Raw genomic sequence first — 19,507 nt, forward strand, 5'->3', positions numbered from 1 at the left:
CTTCACACCATTCATGACACATACGTGCACACATCTTGGGCTTTTTTCAGAGCAATGGAAATGTAAAAATCTAAATATAATCATAACGTATGTTCACAAGCAAAATAGCTATGTCACAAGTCCAGAAAGCAAGCTACCAGCAATTCTTCTAGCAGCTTGGACTTCAAAAGAAGCTTTGTTTATTTGGTTTGTTTTTTTTTTAATACATATCTTTTGCATCTTTCCCCCTTTATTTTCTTCACTGGTATCATTTGCTAATGCCATATAAGTTGGTTGGCTTATGCACCAAGTAAACCATCTTGGGTTAGGAAACCTACTACAAACCCTATTAAAGCACGATGACTGACTCTTTAAACAAAGCTGGCTGCTTTCCTCCCTGGCTAAGAATCCCTAAATCTCTTCTCAGCCTTCCATATTTTAAGTTAAATGCTAGCAATGAAGTTGTTGGCTACAAGCACAATTTTTCCCTTTGAATGAAAGTGTCAATTTTCTTTCTTTTCTTTTCTTTTTTTAAACAAAAATCAAGGTTGCAACACAATTTAGAAAAGGGATGCACTGAGCAATTCTTGAATTGCAATTTTGGCGATTTAAAGGATGTATTCATAATTGACATCCGTGTAAAGACACATATCCTATGGCTTTAGAACCTTTCTGTGATATTCTATTGATTGTAGTAGAGTGTAGACCAAATGGGACTTAAAGAGGTATATACATATATGTGGGAAAACAAAGTAGTTTCACAGTCAGCCAAGTTACTAGTTTTCTATTGTTAAAAAATAAATACATAAAATAATAGTTCTTGTACATTTTGTTTAAGGGGATTTCAAAAACACTATAATGTATGGGGAGGCACCATCTAGAGTCCCCGAGTCACTAACATTTGAAGGATACGTTATACTGAAATATGTTAATATTCCTATACTGCAACAACAACAACAAAAATAATGGTCAAGGGAAAGAAAAACAATACATTGTTTTACTACAATTCATATTTCATGAAAATGTTCTCTTTTAATTTCAAACCTCAAAAGCAATTTTTTTTTAAAAAAAATATTGTTTTAGCAGAAGGGAAAGCATTTGACACTCTATCTAGATAAGAATACATACTTGGGGAGCTGTGGTTTAAAATGAGTCATTAAAAATATTTTTTTCCCCTAAAAAATACTTGGCTTTTTTTGTATTAGTCTAAAAACAGTAATAAACTAAAACCTCTATCTTTGTTTTACTAACCCTTCCTGTCTCTACATAATATTGTACAAATAATTTACATGAACAATAATTATGCCTTTTAAAAAGTTGCCCAAGTACCTCATTTTGACTTGAGCTTCTCCATTGTGCCTTTAACTTTCCTTGAGCAACATAAACAAAAGTGGCATATTACTGCTCAGATAGCAGCCACAGTTCCCCCCTCCTCCACCCAAAAAAAACGTTGCTGCTTTGCTATTCAGAATATCCAGATACCAACTCAAGCCAAATGAAGTCTGACATATACCCCTAAGAAACAAACTTATAAACTGTGGCTTCAAAGGAAACCTTGAATAAATAGGACACATTGTGTACACCCAGGCTAACGTCCAACATATGCTTTAGTTTCCTAATGCTAAGACAGAACAAAAATAGCCCCTGGTAAAGTTTGAGATTTTTGATTACTTGTACTTAGAACATTTATGATGCACAATGCCATATTCCCCAATAATTAGCAAGACATGGCTATGTATAATTAAGAGTACACAAAATGAGATATAGTCAAGGACAATGAACTGATACATCAGTTTTCATCTGAAGTATGTTGTCTATGTTTCTAATAATGAAATGATGTTATAAGCTAATGGCCAGTAAATAATATTCTTTGAGTTGTTTGGCAAATAATAATGCCCCATTTTTGAGTCTCCCTCAGTTTCCCTTCTAGCCAACCACAAGGTGATTTTAGATGGACAGTCAAGGTTACAGGTTTTTCCCCTCACTTTTCATTTAATAAACTAATCAATAGACAATTACTAAGCACTTACTGGCAGTTAGGTGGCTCAGTGGATAGAGCTCTGGGCCTGGAGTCAAGAAGACCTGAGTTCAAATCTAGCCTCAGACACTTACTAGCTGTGTGATACTAAACAAGCCACTTAACATTTGTTTGCCTTAATTCACTGGAGAAGGAAATGGCAAATTACTCCAGCATCTTTGCTAAGAAAACCCCATAGACAGTAAAGAGTCAGACAGGACTGGAAAAACAAACAACAAAGAACTTATTAGGTGCCAGGCACTAAACAATCCACTGGGTGAGAAAAGCCAAACAATGCCTGCCCTCAAGTGGTTTACATTTTAATAGAGGAAACAACATACACATTTATGTATATACAAAAGAGACAACAAGTAGGGCAAAGTACCAGTAGCTAGGGAAAATAAAAGCTTCATACAAAAGGTGGCAGAGGAAGAAATAAAACAAGAATTTATTAAGTACCTACTATATGCCAGGCACTGTGCTAAAGGCCATAACATAAAACTAATTCTATTTCATTTGATCTTCACAACAACCTTGGGAGGTAGTAGGTACTATCAATATCCCCAATCTACAATTGAGGAAACTGAGCCATACCGAGATTAAGTGAATCACCCCGTCACATGGCTATCAAGTGTCTGAGGATGGTTTCAAACTCAGGTCTTCTGACTTCCTACTTCCTACCTTTTATTTCAACATCTAGTTATCACACTTGTACTGACTCTAGAAAAACCCATCATAAGAAATGGCAGTTATAAGGAAGTACATTCCAGGCATGGGAGGTAGCTGGTAGAAAGGCAAAGAAATGGGAGACAGGAAGTATGTGAGGAATAGCAGAGACCAGTCTGGCTGAATCTTAAAGTACATAGTAAGGAGCAACGGGTAATTCATTTCACATCCATTAACTGAGGGCCTACCATGTGCAGAATACTCTTCTAAAAACAAAACAAACTAAACAAAAAAAAAAAACAGTCCATGCCACAGGAAGGTCAATATAAAATATATATGAGGTAAATTTGGGGAATAGGCATTTGTGTGTGCTTGTATAGGGCAAAATTACCATCTGGTATGACAACAGGTACCTGTTAGGGCACAAGAATCCCTTTGCCAGCTTGCATGCATTTCTTTTCAAATCCTCATGTGATCAAAACATTTATATCCATGTAAATAATTTTCTATTTGCATGTGTATAAACTTTTATGAAATAGCTGAGATTCAACATAGCTAACTCTTGATTTAAAGATATAGTTTCCATGTAACAGAAATAGAGAAAGTGCCTACTAAGTGCCCTTACCCAAATGAGATAAGCACATACTAAGTACCTTACCTAAGGTCACAGAGGATATATTTGAAATTAGATCCTCTGATCCAAATCTGGTGATTTTTCCACTATACAAACAACACTGTATACATTAAAAAAGATAAATTTGGCAGCAACATGGAAGATGGATTAAAGGGAGGAAGAGACTGGCAATAGAAGGAATCGTTTATACTGTTCAGATGAGAGGTGATTTAGGCCCCAACACAGTGCCAGTAGAAAGGCGGAGATGGTCAATTAACACTTCACAGTCATTTTGTTTAGCATATATGTAACATTTTAAGGTTTACAAAGTGCTTTATTTATATTATCTCATTTTATTTTCAGGCCAAGTCAATATTTATTAAGGTCCTGCTAAGTGCCAGGCATTGTGCTAAACCCCTCATAACAACCCTGGGCTATAGATCCTATTGTTATCACCACTTTACAGATGAGGAAACTGAATCAGATAGTGACTTAGCTAATAAATACCTGGGGATAGAACTTGGCCACCATTTAGATAAGAAGGAAAGGTAAGAGTCACAGGTAAGAGTCAATTTGGTTCAACCTTCTTATTTTACAGATGAAGAAACTGAGGTTGAGAGAGGATATGTAGCTTCCAGTAAGTATGACAGAAGAGGTCTGAACCCAGATTTTCCTAACTCCCATACTAACACTCGATCTTTTATGCTATCTATTAATTATGAGATTTTGAGCTTGAGTGATGACAATGGGCTGGGAAAGGAGGGAGCTGCAATGTCTAGTAAAAGGAGAAATGGTAAACTTAGGAAGGAAGGAAATAAGTACAGTGTAGGTCATGATGAAATGATGAGTTTGATTTTATCAGTACAAATCTACCTTATAATTATTGACGCTTAGCACATAATAAATGTGCAGATCTGAAGTTAAGGGAAAAGATTGAGGATGGATATATACAAGTTCCAGAGTTATCTCTGCAGAGATAATAACTGCAAAATGAATGGATTGGGCTAGCTCATCTCCAAGGTCCCTTCAAACACTAATATTCTAGAATTCTATGACACATACAAGTTTTTAAACACACATGTAACAAATATTTCAACATATATAACTAATACATGAACAATGCAAATATATAAATGTATAACTAATATTAACCATATACCTTATATTAAAAAGAATGGGTTTTAAAACCAAGGGACTAAACTTCAAAGAACCAATTTTGATAATATCTTGCTAAAGTTTAGAAACTATTCATTGCTTAGACATAAATATACCCATCACTATAGCTTCAATCTTCAATATAATATGTTCTATTTTTTAAAGAATTTTCTTTTTTGCAAATGGAAATTTAATCTTACTGCTTTTCTTTGGCCATCACAAAACAATGATACATGCCTCAGTGTTATCTGTGTAGAACAGATACAGAAATTAAACTGGGAGTCTCAAATGCTATTATCATTATGTAAAATGTGCTCTGACTTGTTTAAATTTACTAAAAACTAGTTTTGATCATCTGCTTGCCATGAATACCAATCTGCTTAGTCAGACTGAATCAGTCCTTATGTTAATTACAGTCTTTTAAAGAGAAGGGTTGTACTTGAGGTAATACTGGAAATTACAGAGCTGTAGTCAGAATTCTCTTTGAATATACTATACTTTGTATCAGGGTGGGATTTAAAGTATTTTAAAAATTGGAGATTAACCTAGGTAACTGAACCTTAAAGTTGCATTTCAAAAAATTGATGGACTACGCAGTAGCTCTAAATCGTCTTACCAAGAAACCTCAGGTTCACAAATATCAAATATTGTTTCTGCTTCTTATATAACACAATGGTTAAGCCAACAAGCACCTGTCAATTTGACTGCTCAAAATAATCCTTTTGTAAAAAGCAAACCTTTAAGATGTCCCATTTTGTTGACACAATAAGAGGAAGTTATTCTTAAAGTAGTATTCAAAGGAATAAGAAACCAAATGAAATTTCTGAATCAAAGTAGGGAGATCCTTCCCCCAAAAAACCCAACCCAAGCATCAAACAACTTAATCCTTTTGATTTAGAAAAATAAACAGTATCTCTTGCCTCCAATCATTTACACAGGCTAAACCGTATGAATAATATTTTCATTCCTCATTTCTGCTCTTATAACCTCTACCTCCCTCTAAGGCTTAGCTCAAGTGCAACCTTCTCTAACAAGGTTTTTAATTGATTCTTTATTATTAGGACTCCATCTTCCTAAAACAATTTTATATTTAACAATCATAATAACTAACATTGATATAGCACTTTCAGGTTTACAAAATTATCTCATTTGAACTTCACTACATCCAATACTGTGAGATAGGGGCTATCATTATCTCCATTTTCCAGAGGAGGAAAACAAGATAGAGATTTGCCCAGATTGGTGATTTGCCCAAGGTTGTACAACTACTAATGAGTCAGGATTCAAACTCAAATCTTCCTGGTCCCAAGTCCAGCAATTTATCTATTTTGATTGCCTTTATTTTGTATATATCTGCATTTATTTATGAATACATTATATCCCCAACCACTCAAAAGAAAGTAAGCTCCATAAGGGCAGACTATTTCACTCTTGGCATCTGCAACCACAGGACATGGAACAATGTCAAGCACGTAGAAGCCACTTAGCAAATGTTCCTTGATTGATGCTAACAATCACCAAAACTCTGTTCCTAATTCATACCCTTTTGGTTAACTATACTGAAACTTCAAAACTAGATTTTTATCTATACGGCTGTCCCTTAGGTTCTATTCTTCCTATCTATAATGATGTCTTTCTATTTTCGTTGGTCTTTTTTTTTTTTTTGCTTAGGCAATGGGATTTAAGTGACTTGCCCAGGGTCACACAGCTAGTAAGTGTCAAGTGTTTGGTCTGATGCCATATTTGAACTCAGGTCCTCCTGACTTCGGGGCTGGTGCGCTATCCACTGCGCCACCTAGCTGCCCCTCAAAATATTTTAAAGACAAGTTCATAGGGCTCCTATAGTAAAGAGGTCAGGAATGTCTCTGTAGCTGATAGTATACATGATGGAACATCTTAGAAGAATAATTAAAATCAATTATGGAAAAAAAAATTTTTTCTCATGGTTTTGGAAAAAACTGTCCATTACCATGTTCTTTAGCATCCAAAAAAGTAGAGAAAGCTTCATGCTAAAAATAATTTTAAAAAAAAAAGGAATGTAATTGTAACCACCAGCTCAATAACCCAAAACCTAAAATATATTAAAAAAAATATGGGAGGGAAAAATACAAGAGTATAAGCACTCATGACTTAAACCCCTTTAGTAATGTGACGATTCTGGGCAAAGCAACCCATTTATTTAAGAACGCTAAAGTTTTAGGCTGGTTTCATTATTACTATTAATAACTGCTCACATCACACTTTATATCCACAAACTACTTCTCAGTTCACTCCACCCACCCACAAAAAGTGCACCACACACCTACTTTTACTCAGCTCTGTTCATAATTAAAAAACGGAAACACATAAAACCGCCCACACAACGGCTTCTGCTCCTAAACTGATGGAAGAAGGGTGAGTGAGGGTGACATACTGCATTACCAGCAAGTGATTTACTTTTCACTAAATACCCTCTGGAGAATAAAAATCTCTGGGGAGGAAAACGATAACACAAGTACATAATAACTAGATGAACCAAAGAGTCTGATTCATAATAGTCAACTACTAATGAGATCAGGCAAGGAAGAAGTTAAAAGGCATTAAAAAAAAAGGGTCAAGACCACTAAATTAGGATTCTGGATTAACTACAGTGATAGGTAGTCCACAGATAATCTAAAAACTTCACCTTTGCCAATTCAAATCAACAAATAGTTGTTAAATATTTGCTATTTGCAAAGTATTATATCAGTTGCCAATTATACAGAGACAAAACAATTAGTTCCTACCAACAAAGAGCTTCCATTCTACTTGGTGAATATAACATATACACAGATGAATATAATATAATGTAGAGAACGGAGAGGCAGGGGAGAAATCCAAAGTGCTTTTGTGATACTGAGGAAGGGACTGAGGAGCAGGGATCAGGAAAGGCTTCCCAGAGAAGATACTTTATCTGGGCCTTGAAAGAAGAAGTTTAAAAGGAGATGAGAGGGGACATTCCCATGACCTAAAGATAACTAACCTTTTTGACTGCAAGGATAAGTGGGTGATAACGTGAATTAAAGCTGGAAAGTAGACTGGATTGAGCTTTAAATGCTAGACTAAGGAATTTACATTTTTTTAACTTCAGTCAATAATAGATGAAGGGTTTTTTTTGGGGGGGAGGGTCATGGGGGGGTCCATTGTCAGCTCTGTGTCTTAGGAAGAGTATTTTGGAAACCACATGAAATAGAGGCAATATGGTACAGTAGAAAGAATACTGGATTTGGCATCAGAAAACATGGTTTCAAATCCTGACCATTCTTCCACTTCCACACTAGTTGTGTGACTTTGGAAACATCACTTAACCTTTCTGAGACTCAAAAAGATTCCTTATTCTAAAGTCCCTTCCAGCTCAAGATCTCAGAACCTTTGATCCTATTCTGCTAGTTAGAATGGAGTATGTAGACACTAGAGGCAGTGAGACAGATTTGGAAACCAACTCAATAGTTCAGGCAAGTGGGGGGCAAGGACCAGACTTAAAAAGGTGGTGACAGAGTAATCCTAAAGGAAAAGGAGACAGATGTAACAGTCATGGACAGGACAGGACAAATGATTGCAATTTGGGGGGGGGGTTGAAATAATGGAGTCAGAGATGACTGAGATTAAAAGCCTGGCTGGCTGTAAAGAAAGAGGATAATATCTACAACAGAAATAAGGTTAGAATTAGAAGAGAGGTAAGTTTAGAGGTGATGATGATGAGTTCCATTTTGCACATGCTGATTTTGAGGTGCCAATAAAATACTAGAGTTGGAATGTCCAGCAGCAATTGCAGATAAGGAAATGGAGATCAGGAAAGATTAGGTATGGATATATAGGTTTGGTGTATAGAGGTGATAACTGAATACATGGAAGTAGATATTACCATAGGAATGAATATTAGAAAGAAAACAATAGTACTTGTCCCCAAAACTTACAATCTTCTATACAGCAATAAGTATAATACAAGGTAGTATGTGACAAAGGCAAAGAAGATCTAAGCAAAATGTTTTAGGAAATTGTGAAGGATAAGAGGTGACTTTCAGCTAGTTGGATAATCAAAGGTTTCATGGAAATAGTGACCTCTGAGTTTGGCCTTGAAGGAAGAAAAATGTCAAGAAACAAAAAATATATTTTAACTATGGGTCGAGGGACAATAGTGTTGGCCTCTATCAATGCACGGAGGAAAGGGAAGGTAAGAGAAGATCCCAGTGAAGGGCCAGCAGAATACTTTATTTGGAATATATAACACACAAAAGAGTACAGTGAAATGAGTCTGGCAAGGCAGGGTAAAGCCAGTCAGTCAACAAGAATTTATTAACTACCTACTGCGTGCCAAGTATTGTGGCAAATGATGGGGACACAAAGAAAGGCAAAACAAAACAACAACAACAAACCAGTGACTATTCTCAAGGGGTTCACAGTCTAGTAGAGGAGACAACAAACAACAACACTCAGAGGCTTTAAATGTCAGGCCGAGTTTTGTATTTTACCCTGTAGGCTGGCACATAAAAATTTCTGGATGGTAAGATGAAATTCATATAGTTTATCTACTAGGTAAGGCATTTGTGTAAGAAGATCAACACACAACAAAGACCTTGCCCTCAACAAAAAGTACAAGCCAATTGTAGGGGGTGGGAGGAAAGCCATAGAAAAAGTACCCATAGTAGAAGTGAAAAAGGTAAGAACATAAGCACAAAGGAGAGAACTGGGTAAAATACCACAGGAACATGAGTGGTCAGTCCTGCTCATTATCAAGATTATTTTGGTAGCTGTGTAAAGGATGGTCGGAAGAGAGGTGAGAGTCTAGGTCTAAGGCTACCTAGGGAGCTCTTCTACCAAATCGTTGGCCAGTTTAGACTCAACCTGCTTAGACTTTTATCTAGTTATTTCCCCTTTACAACCACCAAAAGGTAAGGCCTGACCAAAAAGTAGGGAGCTTGAAGGCAAAGACTCAACTGATCAACTATATTTTGAATACCTACTATGCAAAGGTACATATGAATATATAAAAGACTTATTTACAAAACATGAATCAAGCGATCATTTACATTATCCCCTAATAACAACAATAATAATAACTAGCATTTATATAGTACTTTAAGGTTTGAAAATTGTGTGACAACAAAATATTTTCTCATTTTATCCTCACAACAACCTTGGAAGTTCGGAAGTATTATTAAACTCATTCTACACTTGAGGAAACTGAGGCAAACAGAGTTAAATGACTTGCCCAGAGTCACACAGCTAGTGTCTGAGGCACTTGTGTCTTCCTGACTCCAGACCTGGCACTTTATCCACTGTACCACCACCTAACTGCCTATATCTCATTTACCCTACCCACTAAAGGATTCCTTTAACAAACCATCTGTCCCAACACATTTAGAACATAGATTAACTTGAATATAAATGGTCAGACATATATGTATTTAGTAAGCTGAGGTAAAATGATGTTACTAAGTGATGCTAAAAGTATACTTATTTTCAACTTTGTTATTTTATCTTTTATAGACACCAGTAGGCCAAAATGACCATATATGTAAATGTGGCCTTATTCATAAGAAAAAAGGACTTCACAGAATTCAAGACTTAGAGTTAGAATCAACCTTGGGGATTATGCAATCTAAATCCTTCATTTTACAGATGAATACACTTCAGGCCCAGAGAATTTAAAATAACTTGCCCACCCTCACCTGGAGAATAATAGAGTCAGGATTCAAACCCAGAAGCCCTTTGCACTATTCCACATAGCGTCCATATTCCTATGTTGTTTTCAGGCTATGCTGTGTCCATGTTATTTTAGAAACAGAAAATAAAAGTTGAGAGAACATTTCTTTCAATTTATGAATAAGCTAACTTTTAAGTCCATAGATCTAAAAAATGAGAATAAATATACTGCTGCTAAACTCGAAGTTTATGACATAATACAAAGTAAAGAACAAATCTGAAAACCACTCTACTCCAGCAGCATCCTTTTTTCTCCCATTTTTGAAACAAGTAGCTCAGCTGTCTCCATTTAGAGTCTAGCCCAAATCACCAATTTGATTCAACAATAAATACTTATTATGTGTCTACCACATGCCAGGCACCATACTGGGATGCCAACATAGAGGTAAGATAGTTTATGTCCTCAAGAAATTTCTATTCTTTTCCACATGAAGATGGTGAAAGGGTAAAAAGTCTATACAAAAAACTAAACACAAAATACAAATACAGTTTGAACAGAGGTATGAGAAGGCATTTTACATGGCTTCTTTAAGGAGTTTGCAGAGGGAAGAGCCATAGATGTGAAATACTAAACATAATTTTTTTTATATTTTACAAACTCTTAATTTTTTTTTAAATTTAAAAGGGATGGCTGTCCAAGCAGAAGAGGTAGGAGTGATATACTGGGAAATGTAGGTAATCTAAAAACAAAAGATTAATAAAAATTATACACATACACACAAAGATATATACATATACATACATACATTATGTATGTATGTATATGTATGTATATAGTACTAGCAATCAGGATAGACTTCCTGAAGGAGGTTGCACTTAATGACATGAAGTTATGGATTCTATGAGCTGGGGGAGGGGTGGGAGAATATTTCTGGAATTCAGGGAGAGCCTGTGCAAAATCAAGGAGACAAAATGCATAATGTTATGCAGATGGAATAGCAACCAAAACAGTTCAATCCAGAACACAAAGTGAATGAAGGAGAATAGCATTCAGCAAGACTAGAGAGTAAGCTAGAATCAGACAGTGGAGGGCTTCAAAGGCCAAACAGAAAAGTTCATATTTTATCCTAAAGGTAAGAAGGTACAAAAGACACAACAGTCTATGAAACTCCATCACCAACACTAAAGATGTCATAAAAACCAGGTGCACTGCCCTTCTCTCAAATAGCCATCTAAAGCAGAGGTTCTTAATCTAGGGTCCAGAAGACCATGGACAGATTTCAGGGATTCTTGGTGGGGAAACAAATTAAATCTTTATTTTCATTAACATCTCCTTGAAATTTAACATTTCTTTTAAATTATTAACACACCAACAAACACTCTGAGAAAGGTTCCAGACTACCAAAAGGGTTCCATGACATGAAAAAAATTAAAAGAAACCCTGCTGTAAAGATTCAAATCTCTTCTAAATACTTTTTTTAAACTAATATTACATTAAAAGGAATACCTTGGGTATGATGGAAATAGTGAATAAGCATCTAAAATAGGAATGTGGGAGAGAGGTTAAAGATAATTCAAAAGGGGCAAAAACAGGAAATGCTTCCATGCCAGCTAGGAGAGCTGGATGCTCTTTACAGAATGCCTTTTTTTCCCTCACAAACCAAGGAACTGATTTTATATAATCACCCAATAAAAACTACAATGAATTAACATTAAGGGTCTGACGCAGAAAGAGGAAATTCACAGTTAAGGTTGTCCTTTAACATGTAGGCACAACAGGGGGGCACCAAGAAAATAGTTAAGTGGACACCCTGTGGTGTTTAGATGTTGGAAGACAACTCAAACTGTGAATTTTCTAGCTTTTAATGTTTGTATAAGACTCTTAAGATTTTTTTAATGCTGTTTCTGCTGGGGCATTTTTTTGAGTTTGGTCCCTACTGCCCCTCACACTCTCTCTCTCTCTCTCTCTTCTCTCTCTCCTCTCTCTCTCTCTCTCTCTCTCTCACTACTCACACATACTGTCTCTCCTCTCTCTCTCTCTCTTCCTTTCTGAAAGCTTGACAAATGAAAGTATTTAAATCGATTCGGGAACATAACACAGGGAAGGAGCAGAAAGGAAGGAGACTTAAACACATTTCATAGCATAGTGAGGTCTCGAAACATTAGGAACCCTTAAAAGTCATAGTGGATTAAGCTGGAATTAAACTTTCCCTCAAGGTAAGATTGGATATGCCCTACTAAATACAAGAAACCGCACCACAGGAATAATACTTCATTGAATATTGAGCACACAATCTAAGATATTCTTCCTGCCACAGAATTCCGTGATTTTAAAAAATCATTTATCATTATGTACATGCAGTTATATCCATGCAACTGAAAATTCCTCTAGGCTATTCCATACCACAACCCTCCTCCAAACATTTTATGCATCATTCAGAAATCACTGTGCTTTCCAACCAGAAATACACTAAGGATCCTATTTTAAATAGGTTCCCTTCAAGTAAAGTGTATAAACAGTCAACATTGGAGACATAAAAAAATATAAAATTTCACTTAATAAAACAGTACTTTTTCACAAAGCAAATAAAACAATAAAAGAAAAACTGCTTTACTTTCACAGACTCAAACATCTACCTACCTTCATTGTTTAAATATTATGCACAAAAATTGTGTCCTGGGAAAAGTACATATATGTCTAGTTTCAGCCCAGAGGGCATTTTTTCTCTGAGTTTATAACCCCTTGAAAATAGAGGTTTCATCTAGAAACCTAACAGATCTATGCCTGCTTGCAACATTATAATATATTCACGAGGCAAGTCTTTTCTGTCAAAGACACAGCAAATTAAATGGCACAGGGTGGGGTCCAAATCCATGAAAATATGATGATGGAAAATGGACCAAACCAACCATGAGACAGGAAGTTGAAATCCAGGAAGAAAGGGAAGATACAAAATAAATGATTTTAGAAGCATAAACACTATGGGGAGCCCTTCATCTAGACCTAGAGAGAATTTTTGTTGTTTTTAAATAAAGCACAAAGTCTCAAGGAATCAAAAAGCCATTGAAAGATTCTCACAATATATTTGGCTTAACAACTTTGGGCAGAAGAATGAAATGGCAAGAGGAGATTGGGGGAAATGTCTATGTGCAGAAAAGCACGTAAATGCTACTTTTCACATACAAACCAAGTTTTGACTAATAATCATGGTTTATAAGTACTACAATATAGAAAGATTAGCCCATTAAAGAACAAAGTTCATTAAAACTATGCCAGGCTCATTTAAAACAGGAAGCAAATTGATCCTAAGGATCACTCTAGAGTTTTAGTTTTCTGTGGAGAGATCAGAGATCTCCAAATGAATCAACTAGATAGTAATCTACTATTAGAAATCTATGGTAATACAATTTCATATATTAATTACAGACATTTAAGGAATATCCAGTATCACTGACTAGTTTCAGTTAGATTGTATGGTATGCTCCCCCAAATAGAAAGGGACCCACAATCTGCTGGCCATTATTATGAAAATGCATGACTACTTTTTATTTCTGCTTGCCCAAAGGAAAGTCATCCCATGGTTAACCTGCATAACTTAAAATAATCATTTCACAAAACTCTAAGAAGTTATTGAACAAGCAAATCTTACTTCTTCTAATTATACATGTTCAATTAATGGAAGTCATTAAAACATACAGTAAAAGACACAAAACTGAACAGGAGTATAATTGCTTTCTTACAATAAGAAAAACATACCATCGTAATAGACAATAGCTCCAACTAGCTTGTCCTTCTGCAGCATTGGAAAATGTTCAAGTGCTCTTGACTTACTAAGAACATAACTGCTTTTCAGGCACTGAGCTCCTGCAACCAGGTCATAGAGCTTTATTCCTACCCAGTAGTAAGGCAACTGCCACCACCTATGGAAGAAAAATACAGGTGAGGAAAGGAGATGATGTTTAGGAAAACTAAATATCACAGCAAAAAGATGACGCTTGACCATTACAACTCTTATTTAAGTACAAGTGTATTAACATAATGCAAAAGGTATTAAATGTGAGCATTTAATAAGCATATTTGATATTACTCTAGGGGAATTACATTAGTGAAATTGATGGGTAAAAATTTAAATGAGTGTTCTAAGGTAATCAAGGCAAAATTGATGACAAAAGCAGGACAAAGAATTGTAGAATTTGGGTTCATGCCCCTTGACAATCACTGAGTAATGTACAACCTGCTTTTTCGGATAATTGATATCTCTAGCCCAAGAAGGTCTCATCAGTGTCTATAGGCTGTTAAAATTTGTGTTTGTGCATTAACAATCATTTTGAATTTGAAATTTGGTTAATTTGGCATATTCTAGGTTCTCTTTTAAAAAGATGCCTCAAAGTGCATTTAGTCTCAGTGTGTCATTTGAAGAAAGGCCAGTTTTGATTAAATAAGCACAAAGCTTACTTGGTATATGCTGAACATTAATATACTTTTATCAGTACGATAAAATAAATACCAAATGCATCTAATGAAAACAATGAGCTTATTACATGAAAAATGTATAAAATACTTTATAGGAACATTAAGACCAAAGCTTATCCTTTTACGCTAGGAGAGTTCTATGTAGTAACTTCTTTGGTCCCTGCGAGGTAGAAACAAGGTTCATTTTCCTTTAAAAGAAATGAAAATGGCAATATAAGATCTCTGATAACCTGGAATCCATGGGTGTATCATTCCTCCCAAGAAATATAAGGATGCTTTGTGAATGACCAGATTAAGTTATTCTTCCATTAGAAACAAAATCAATGCAAATAATTTCTATTTAGGTATAAAAATATGCCAATGTAAATATGGGCAAATACATACAAATTCAAGTTGCAGCATAAAGAGAATACTTATAACCAAAATTGCTCAAAATCTTTTTGCCAATGTGAACTTTCCAAGGCATCCCTGGTCAAATTTTTCAAAAGTGGTGTTTCTTGGCTTCACTTTTCATACCTTTGGTTTTCCCACATGCAAATTTAGCTCATCAAAATGCCTAAGGAAACTAGAGTAAGAAGCTCCCAATTGTAAATGCAGAGGGTGATTGTCACCTTCGAAAATCAGGCCTTTAAAACTAAATTATGTCAAAAGAGAATCATTGGAGAAAATCATGCTTTTAAAATAGGGTAAGGGAAAATATTTTTAAGAGAGATAAGCACCAATTATAAGCATTAAGGAAAGCCCACTGTAGGAATATTCTTGCTAAGACAATGTCACACTAACTCCAGCTGAGCAGACAGAGCACAGGGGATCTCAATAAGCTTACTTGTAAATCGGAAGCATTATAGGGAGTGCATGAGATAAATGGGGAGCAATCTCAAGCAGGTTGGCACGCTCATGAAGTGCTTCTTTCACCATCCTGTACTAAAAAGCAAAATATGGAAAATTAGCTTGGCAGTAACAGATTATGGTGTTTTCCAAAGGGTGGAAAAAATGTCCTGCCAACTGATTGATACATACACCCCTCTCTACCTCTGAGCCAGGAAATATCTTAATCATATTTCCAATAATACATCATGCTGTCAACTTCAAGGATTTTTAGAAACCTTCACTGTATTTGCATAGGGGGAAAACATGCCATTGGGGTTCCCAGATGTAAGATATTTCCCTGACTTGAGCTACATGATTATACAAACCATTTATCTTGTATTCCCTCTATGGTTGCCCCAGCTCCATAAAACATTTGTCCCTGCAAGGGATGATAGATTACTCAATGGTAGGTACCCTTAGATTTTTTTCCCTTACACAAACCACCCCCCACCACTGCAGATCAGAGATGCCTTTCAAAGAGGGGTATGGAAATGGCAGGTGCAGAACTACTAAAGTCAAGTTGTTATTAGAATCTTCCGTGGGCAAAACAGAGATGGAAAATTCTGTCGAATTTTTATTTTCTAGAAAATGCCACTGCCTCCTCCAGTCTGGGAAGACTGGACATAAGGCAGAATTATAGAGTGGAAAATACGCCTCTAATCTTCTTTCCCCTTAAGAATTTGCCACTGATAACATGACCAGATGGTGACAGCTGTAGGAGAGAAAAGATCCAGAGACTGCCCCTGAATTAAAACAATGGAATACAAAAAAAAAAACCTTGGGGGGTAGGGGGCTGGTGTGGGGAGCTGAATCATGGTTGCTCAGACACCATGGTTCAGCAAATCTGCCACTTGGATGGCCTGAGATTACCCATAAATGGGTTAGGGGGGAAGGGGAGATATTTGTGTTTTGGACTCAAACTATGATTTCACTGGTATCGGGAACTCCTGCTGAGGAAATCATCCCAACACAGGTGTGCACCCATGCCACATCTCAGTCTTAGAGAGCTGCCTAGGTACACAAAAGGTTACATGACTTTTCCAGTGTCACACACCTACTATATGTCAGAGGCAGGACTCCAATCCAAGTCTTCCTGATTCTGAGGTCAGGCCTCTCTATTCACTACATCATGCTGCCTCTAACACTACAGTTAAAAAAAAAAAAACTGTTATGCCTCTCCTGAAAAATACTCCTGCAGAACACATTAAACAGATATTTCCAACAGGAGGAAACATTAAAAGCCATTTAAAAGCCTGATTTAATTGGAGAGGGGAAAACAGCATAGTAGCAATTTTTGTTTAACAACTAGCATACACAATTACCTGCTCATAATCCAGGTTCAAGATGGCCTTCTGAAGATATCTCACCCCACCATGGATCAGCTTAGTGCTTCGGCTGCTGGTCCCTGATGAGAAATCATCTCTTTCTACAAGGGCTGTTCTTAGTCCTGTGTAACCAGAAAACCAAATTAACTTCTTAAATTACACAATTTGTATGTAATTCATTAAAGGCACTTCTCCAGGGTAGAGACAATCACAAGAAAAATTACTCTGAACATGGATAAATTTGTATTCAAAATGCACTGCACTGTCTATATTATAATGAAGAGATTTTAGCCTCTTCCTAGGGGGAAAAAAAAAGTCAAACCAGACTGGAAGCACATTAAACATTAGGTGGATCACAGTTAGGAAATATCATAGCACAATTACACAGTCATAACAGGTGGATGCTTTTAAAGGGACGAAATGTCAGTCAGTCTGATGCCCTGTGCTTCCTAAATATTTAGGTGCATATACCCTCAAATATGCTCAGCCCTCACCCTGAGTCCAAACTAATTCCAAGGTCTCCAGTCTAATTAGTGTGGCATAGGAAAGGAGTGCTTGATTTGTAATGGGAGGAGTCACTTAATTTCAATTTCTCTGGAACTCAGTTTCCTCATCTGCAAAATGAGAGATTTATACTAGATTATCTCTAAGGTTCCTTTCAACTCAAAGGTTAACTTTTTTTTTTGTCATGGATCCCTTTACAATCTGGTAAAGCCTATGAACCTAATGTCAGAAAAATGTTTTCAGATACATAAAACACGTGAAGTTACCAAGCAGGTACAATTTAATGTAGTGTGAACAGAGCATGTCAGCATGAATGATACATGGGAAAAAATGGGGTAGAATAAGGTGAAGCAAGGCCAAGCCAAGTTGTCACTTCCTTCCCTTCAATCAACCCTTACTTAAAGTTTCCAAAGACTTTTCTGGCAGGTTATAAAAGAGAACAAACAGCCTTTGAAACCTGAGCCTAGAAATAGCCCAGACTTCAAAATGCCCCACTCCCTCCTTCCTCTCCAGAACTGGGTTAGGCTTACCCCTATGGAAACCCCCAGAGTCCCATCAAATAGCACAAGGATATAAGCCAAGGGTCTAAGTCCAACACAAGGTGTGCAACACATTCTAGACTATGAGACCCAGATATGTTTGGCAGACACATGAAGTACTCAATATGACAGTATCAAACTATTCTAAGAATAACTGGAATGCTTCACAGCCACAATACTCATATAATAGAATTTAAGCCGATATTCAAATTATTTATTGTAATTAATACCATAAGGCCATTTTAAAAACAACTACTTATCATAACTTTTATTTATTTATTTAACTATTATCATAAAACCACGGTAACTCCCTTGACTCAAAAGAACAATGTTTTTGGAAACTATGGAAGAAAAGAAGGATAGTGAACTTGGATTTAAGAGTAGGTACTGCTAATATTCTGGCTAACTAATAAAGGAGCACATAAATAACTAATAAGAGATCCATTTTTGTCTCTACAAATAATTATGTTGAAGATACAATTGGATATCACATTTCTAAACTATTTGTCCTGCAGTTATGTTTTCTTAAATTTAGTCATAAAAGATATAGGAAAATACACCAAGAAATCATTCATAGGGGGGAAAGGCATAACTTATTATAGCAGAAAAAAAGAGAGGCTAAAAAAGTTTTGATACATGAATATGCTAGAATATGCTAGGGATTGGACCTGTGATTTCATCAGTAAAAATAGGGAATCTGAGGTCAGGAAACTCCTTCCAACAATATAGACCAGCAACTTCTCTCTAAGTTAGAATTGCCTGGAGGAACTAAGATGGTGAGTAGCCCAGAAGTCAGACAGTCAAAGGACAAAAGACAAACAACAACAACAACAACAACAAAGTGTAAGAGCAAAGAACTGAACCAAGGTCTTCCTGGCTTTCTATCTACTTCACCACACTTCTTCTCACATTGATGCAATAGAATACTATTATTCTGTAAGAAATTATGACTAGGAACAATTCAGATAAAATTAGGAAAACCTGTATGAACTGATACATGGCAAAGTAAGGAGAACAATATACACAATGACCATTAATAATATGAAAGAAAACAATACTTTAAAAGATCATTAGTCTTGATTCCAGATGATTGGTAACTGAAACATTCTTCTTCTTGGTAGAGAAGCTGGGCGGGGGAGGGGAGCAGCAGAGAAGAAACTACAGGTGTAGAATGAGTCTCACAATCAGACTCAATTGATGCATTCATTTCTTTTCCTTAACTGTACTTTAATGAGAAGGGGGGAGGGAAGAAGATGGTTACTAGGAAATGATAACTATGATTTTTTTTAACTCACTAAGACTTTTTTTAAAACACAAGAGAAAAAGATATAAATTTTTTTCAAAAACTTGTAACCATGGAAATCATCACAATCCAGAATACATTGTACAATAAGAGACACAGCACAAATGTTTATGTATCATAATGAATAGTTCATTACACATTTGTTTGCCTCAAATTGATTAATTCCTTGCCCTGGAATCAATCCACAGAATCCAAACATATGATTCATTCAAAATAAGTAGTATTTAAACATTTCTTACTATATCCCTAGGTCTATGCTAGCTTCTTAATACATCAAGCCTTAGAGAAATATAAACAGTTAAAGGTCCAGCTAGTTGTTGATGACACAAAAAATGTGGAGACATATTCCCTGCCTTTGTAGAGTTTTATTTCAACTGGGCAGTATAAAGAATGGAAGG

General features: G+C 36.0%; 1 protein-coding gene across 6 annotated transcripts in view; it reads right to left on the reverse strand.

Annotated features, from left to right (window-relative positions):
* GPD2 (glycerol-3-phosphate dehydrogenase 2) overlaps window positions 1-19,507 on the reverse strand; it is a 192,085-nt gene that overhangs the window by 68,193 nt on the left and 104,385 nt on the right. For all 6 annotated transcript variants that reach the window (XM_021004864.2, XM_078147024.1, XM_021004862.2 and 3 more), the window contains 3 exons: window positions 16,761-16,885; window positions 15,395-15,492; window positions 13,852-14,015 (listed from right to left, as the gene is read on the reverse strand). In XM_021004864.2, coding sequence (XP_020860523.1) covers window positions 13,852-14,015; window positions 15,395-15,492; window positions 16,761-16,885 — 387 coding nt within the window. The remainder of the gene's footprint in view (window positions 1-13,851; window positions 14,016-15,394; window positions 15,493-16,760; window positions 16,886-19,507) is intronic.

This window comes from Phascolarctos cinereus, unplaced genomic scaffold, assembly GCF_003287225.1.
Source record: "Phascolarctos cinereus isolate Bilbo 61053 unplaced genomic scaffold, phaCin_HiC Scaffold_726;HRSCAF=1367, whole genome shotgun sequence".
In the NCBI taxonomy this organism is placed as follows: domain Eukaryota; kingdom Metazoa; phylum Chordata; class Mammalia; order Diprotodontia; family Phascolarctidae; genus Phascolarctos; species Phascolarctos cinereus.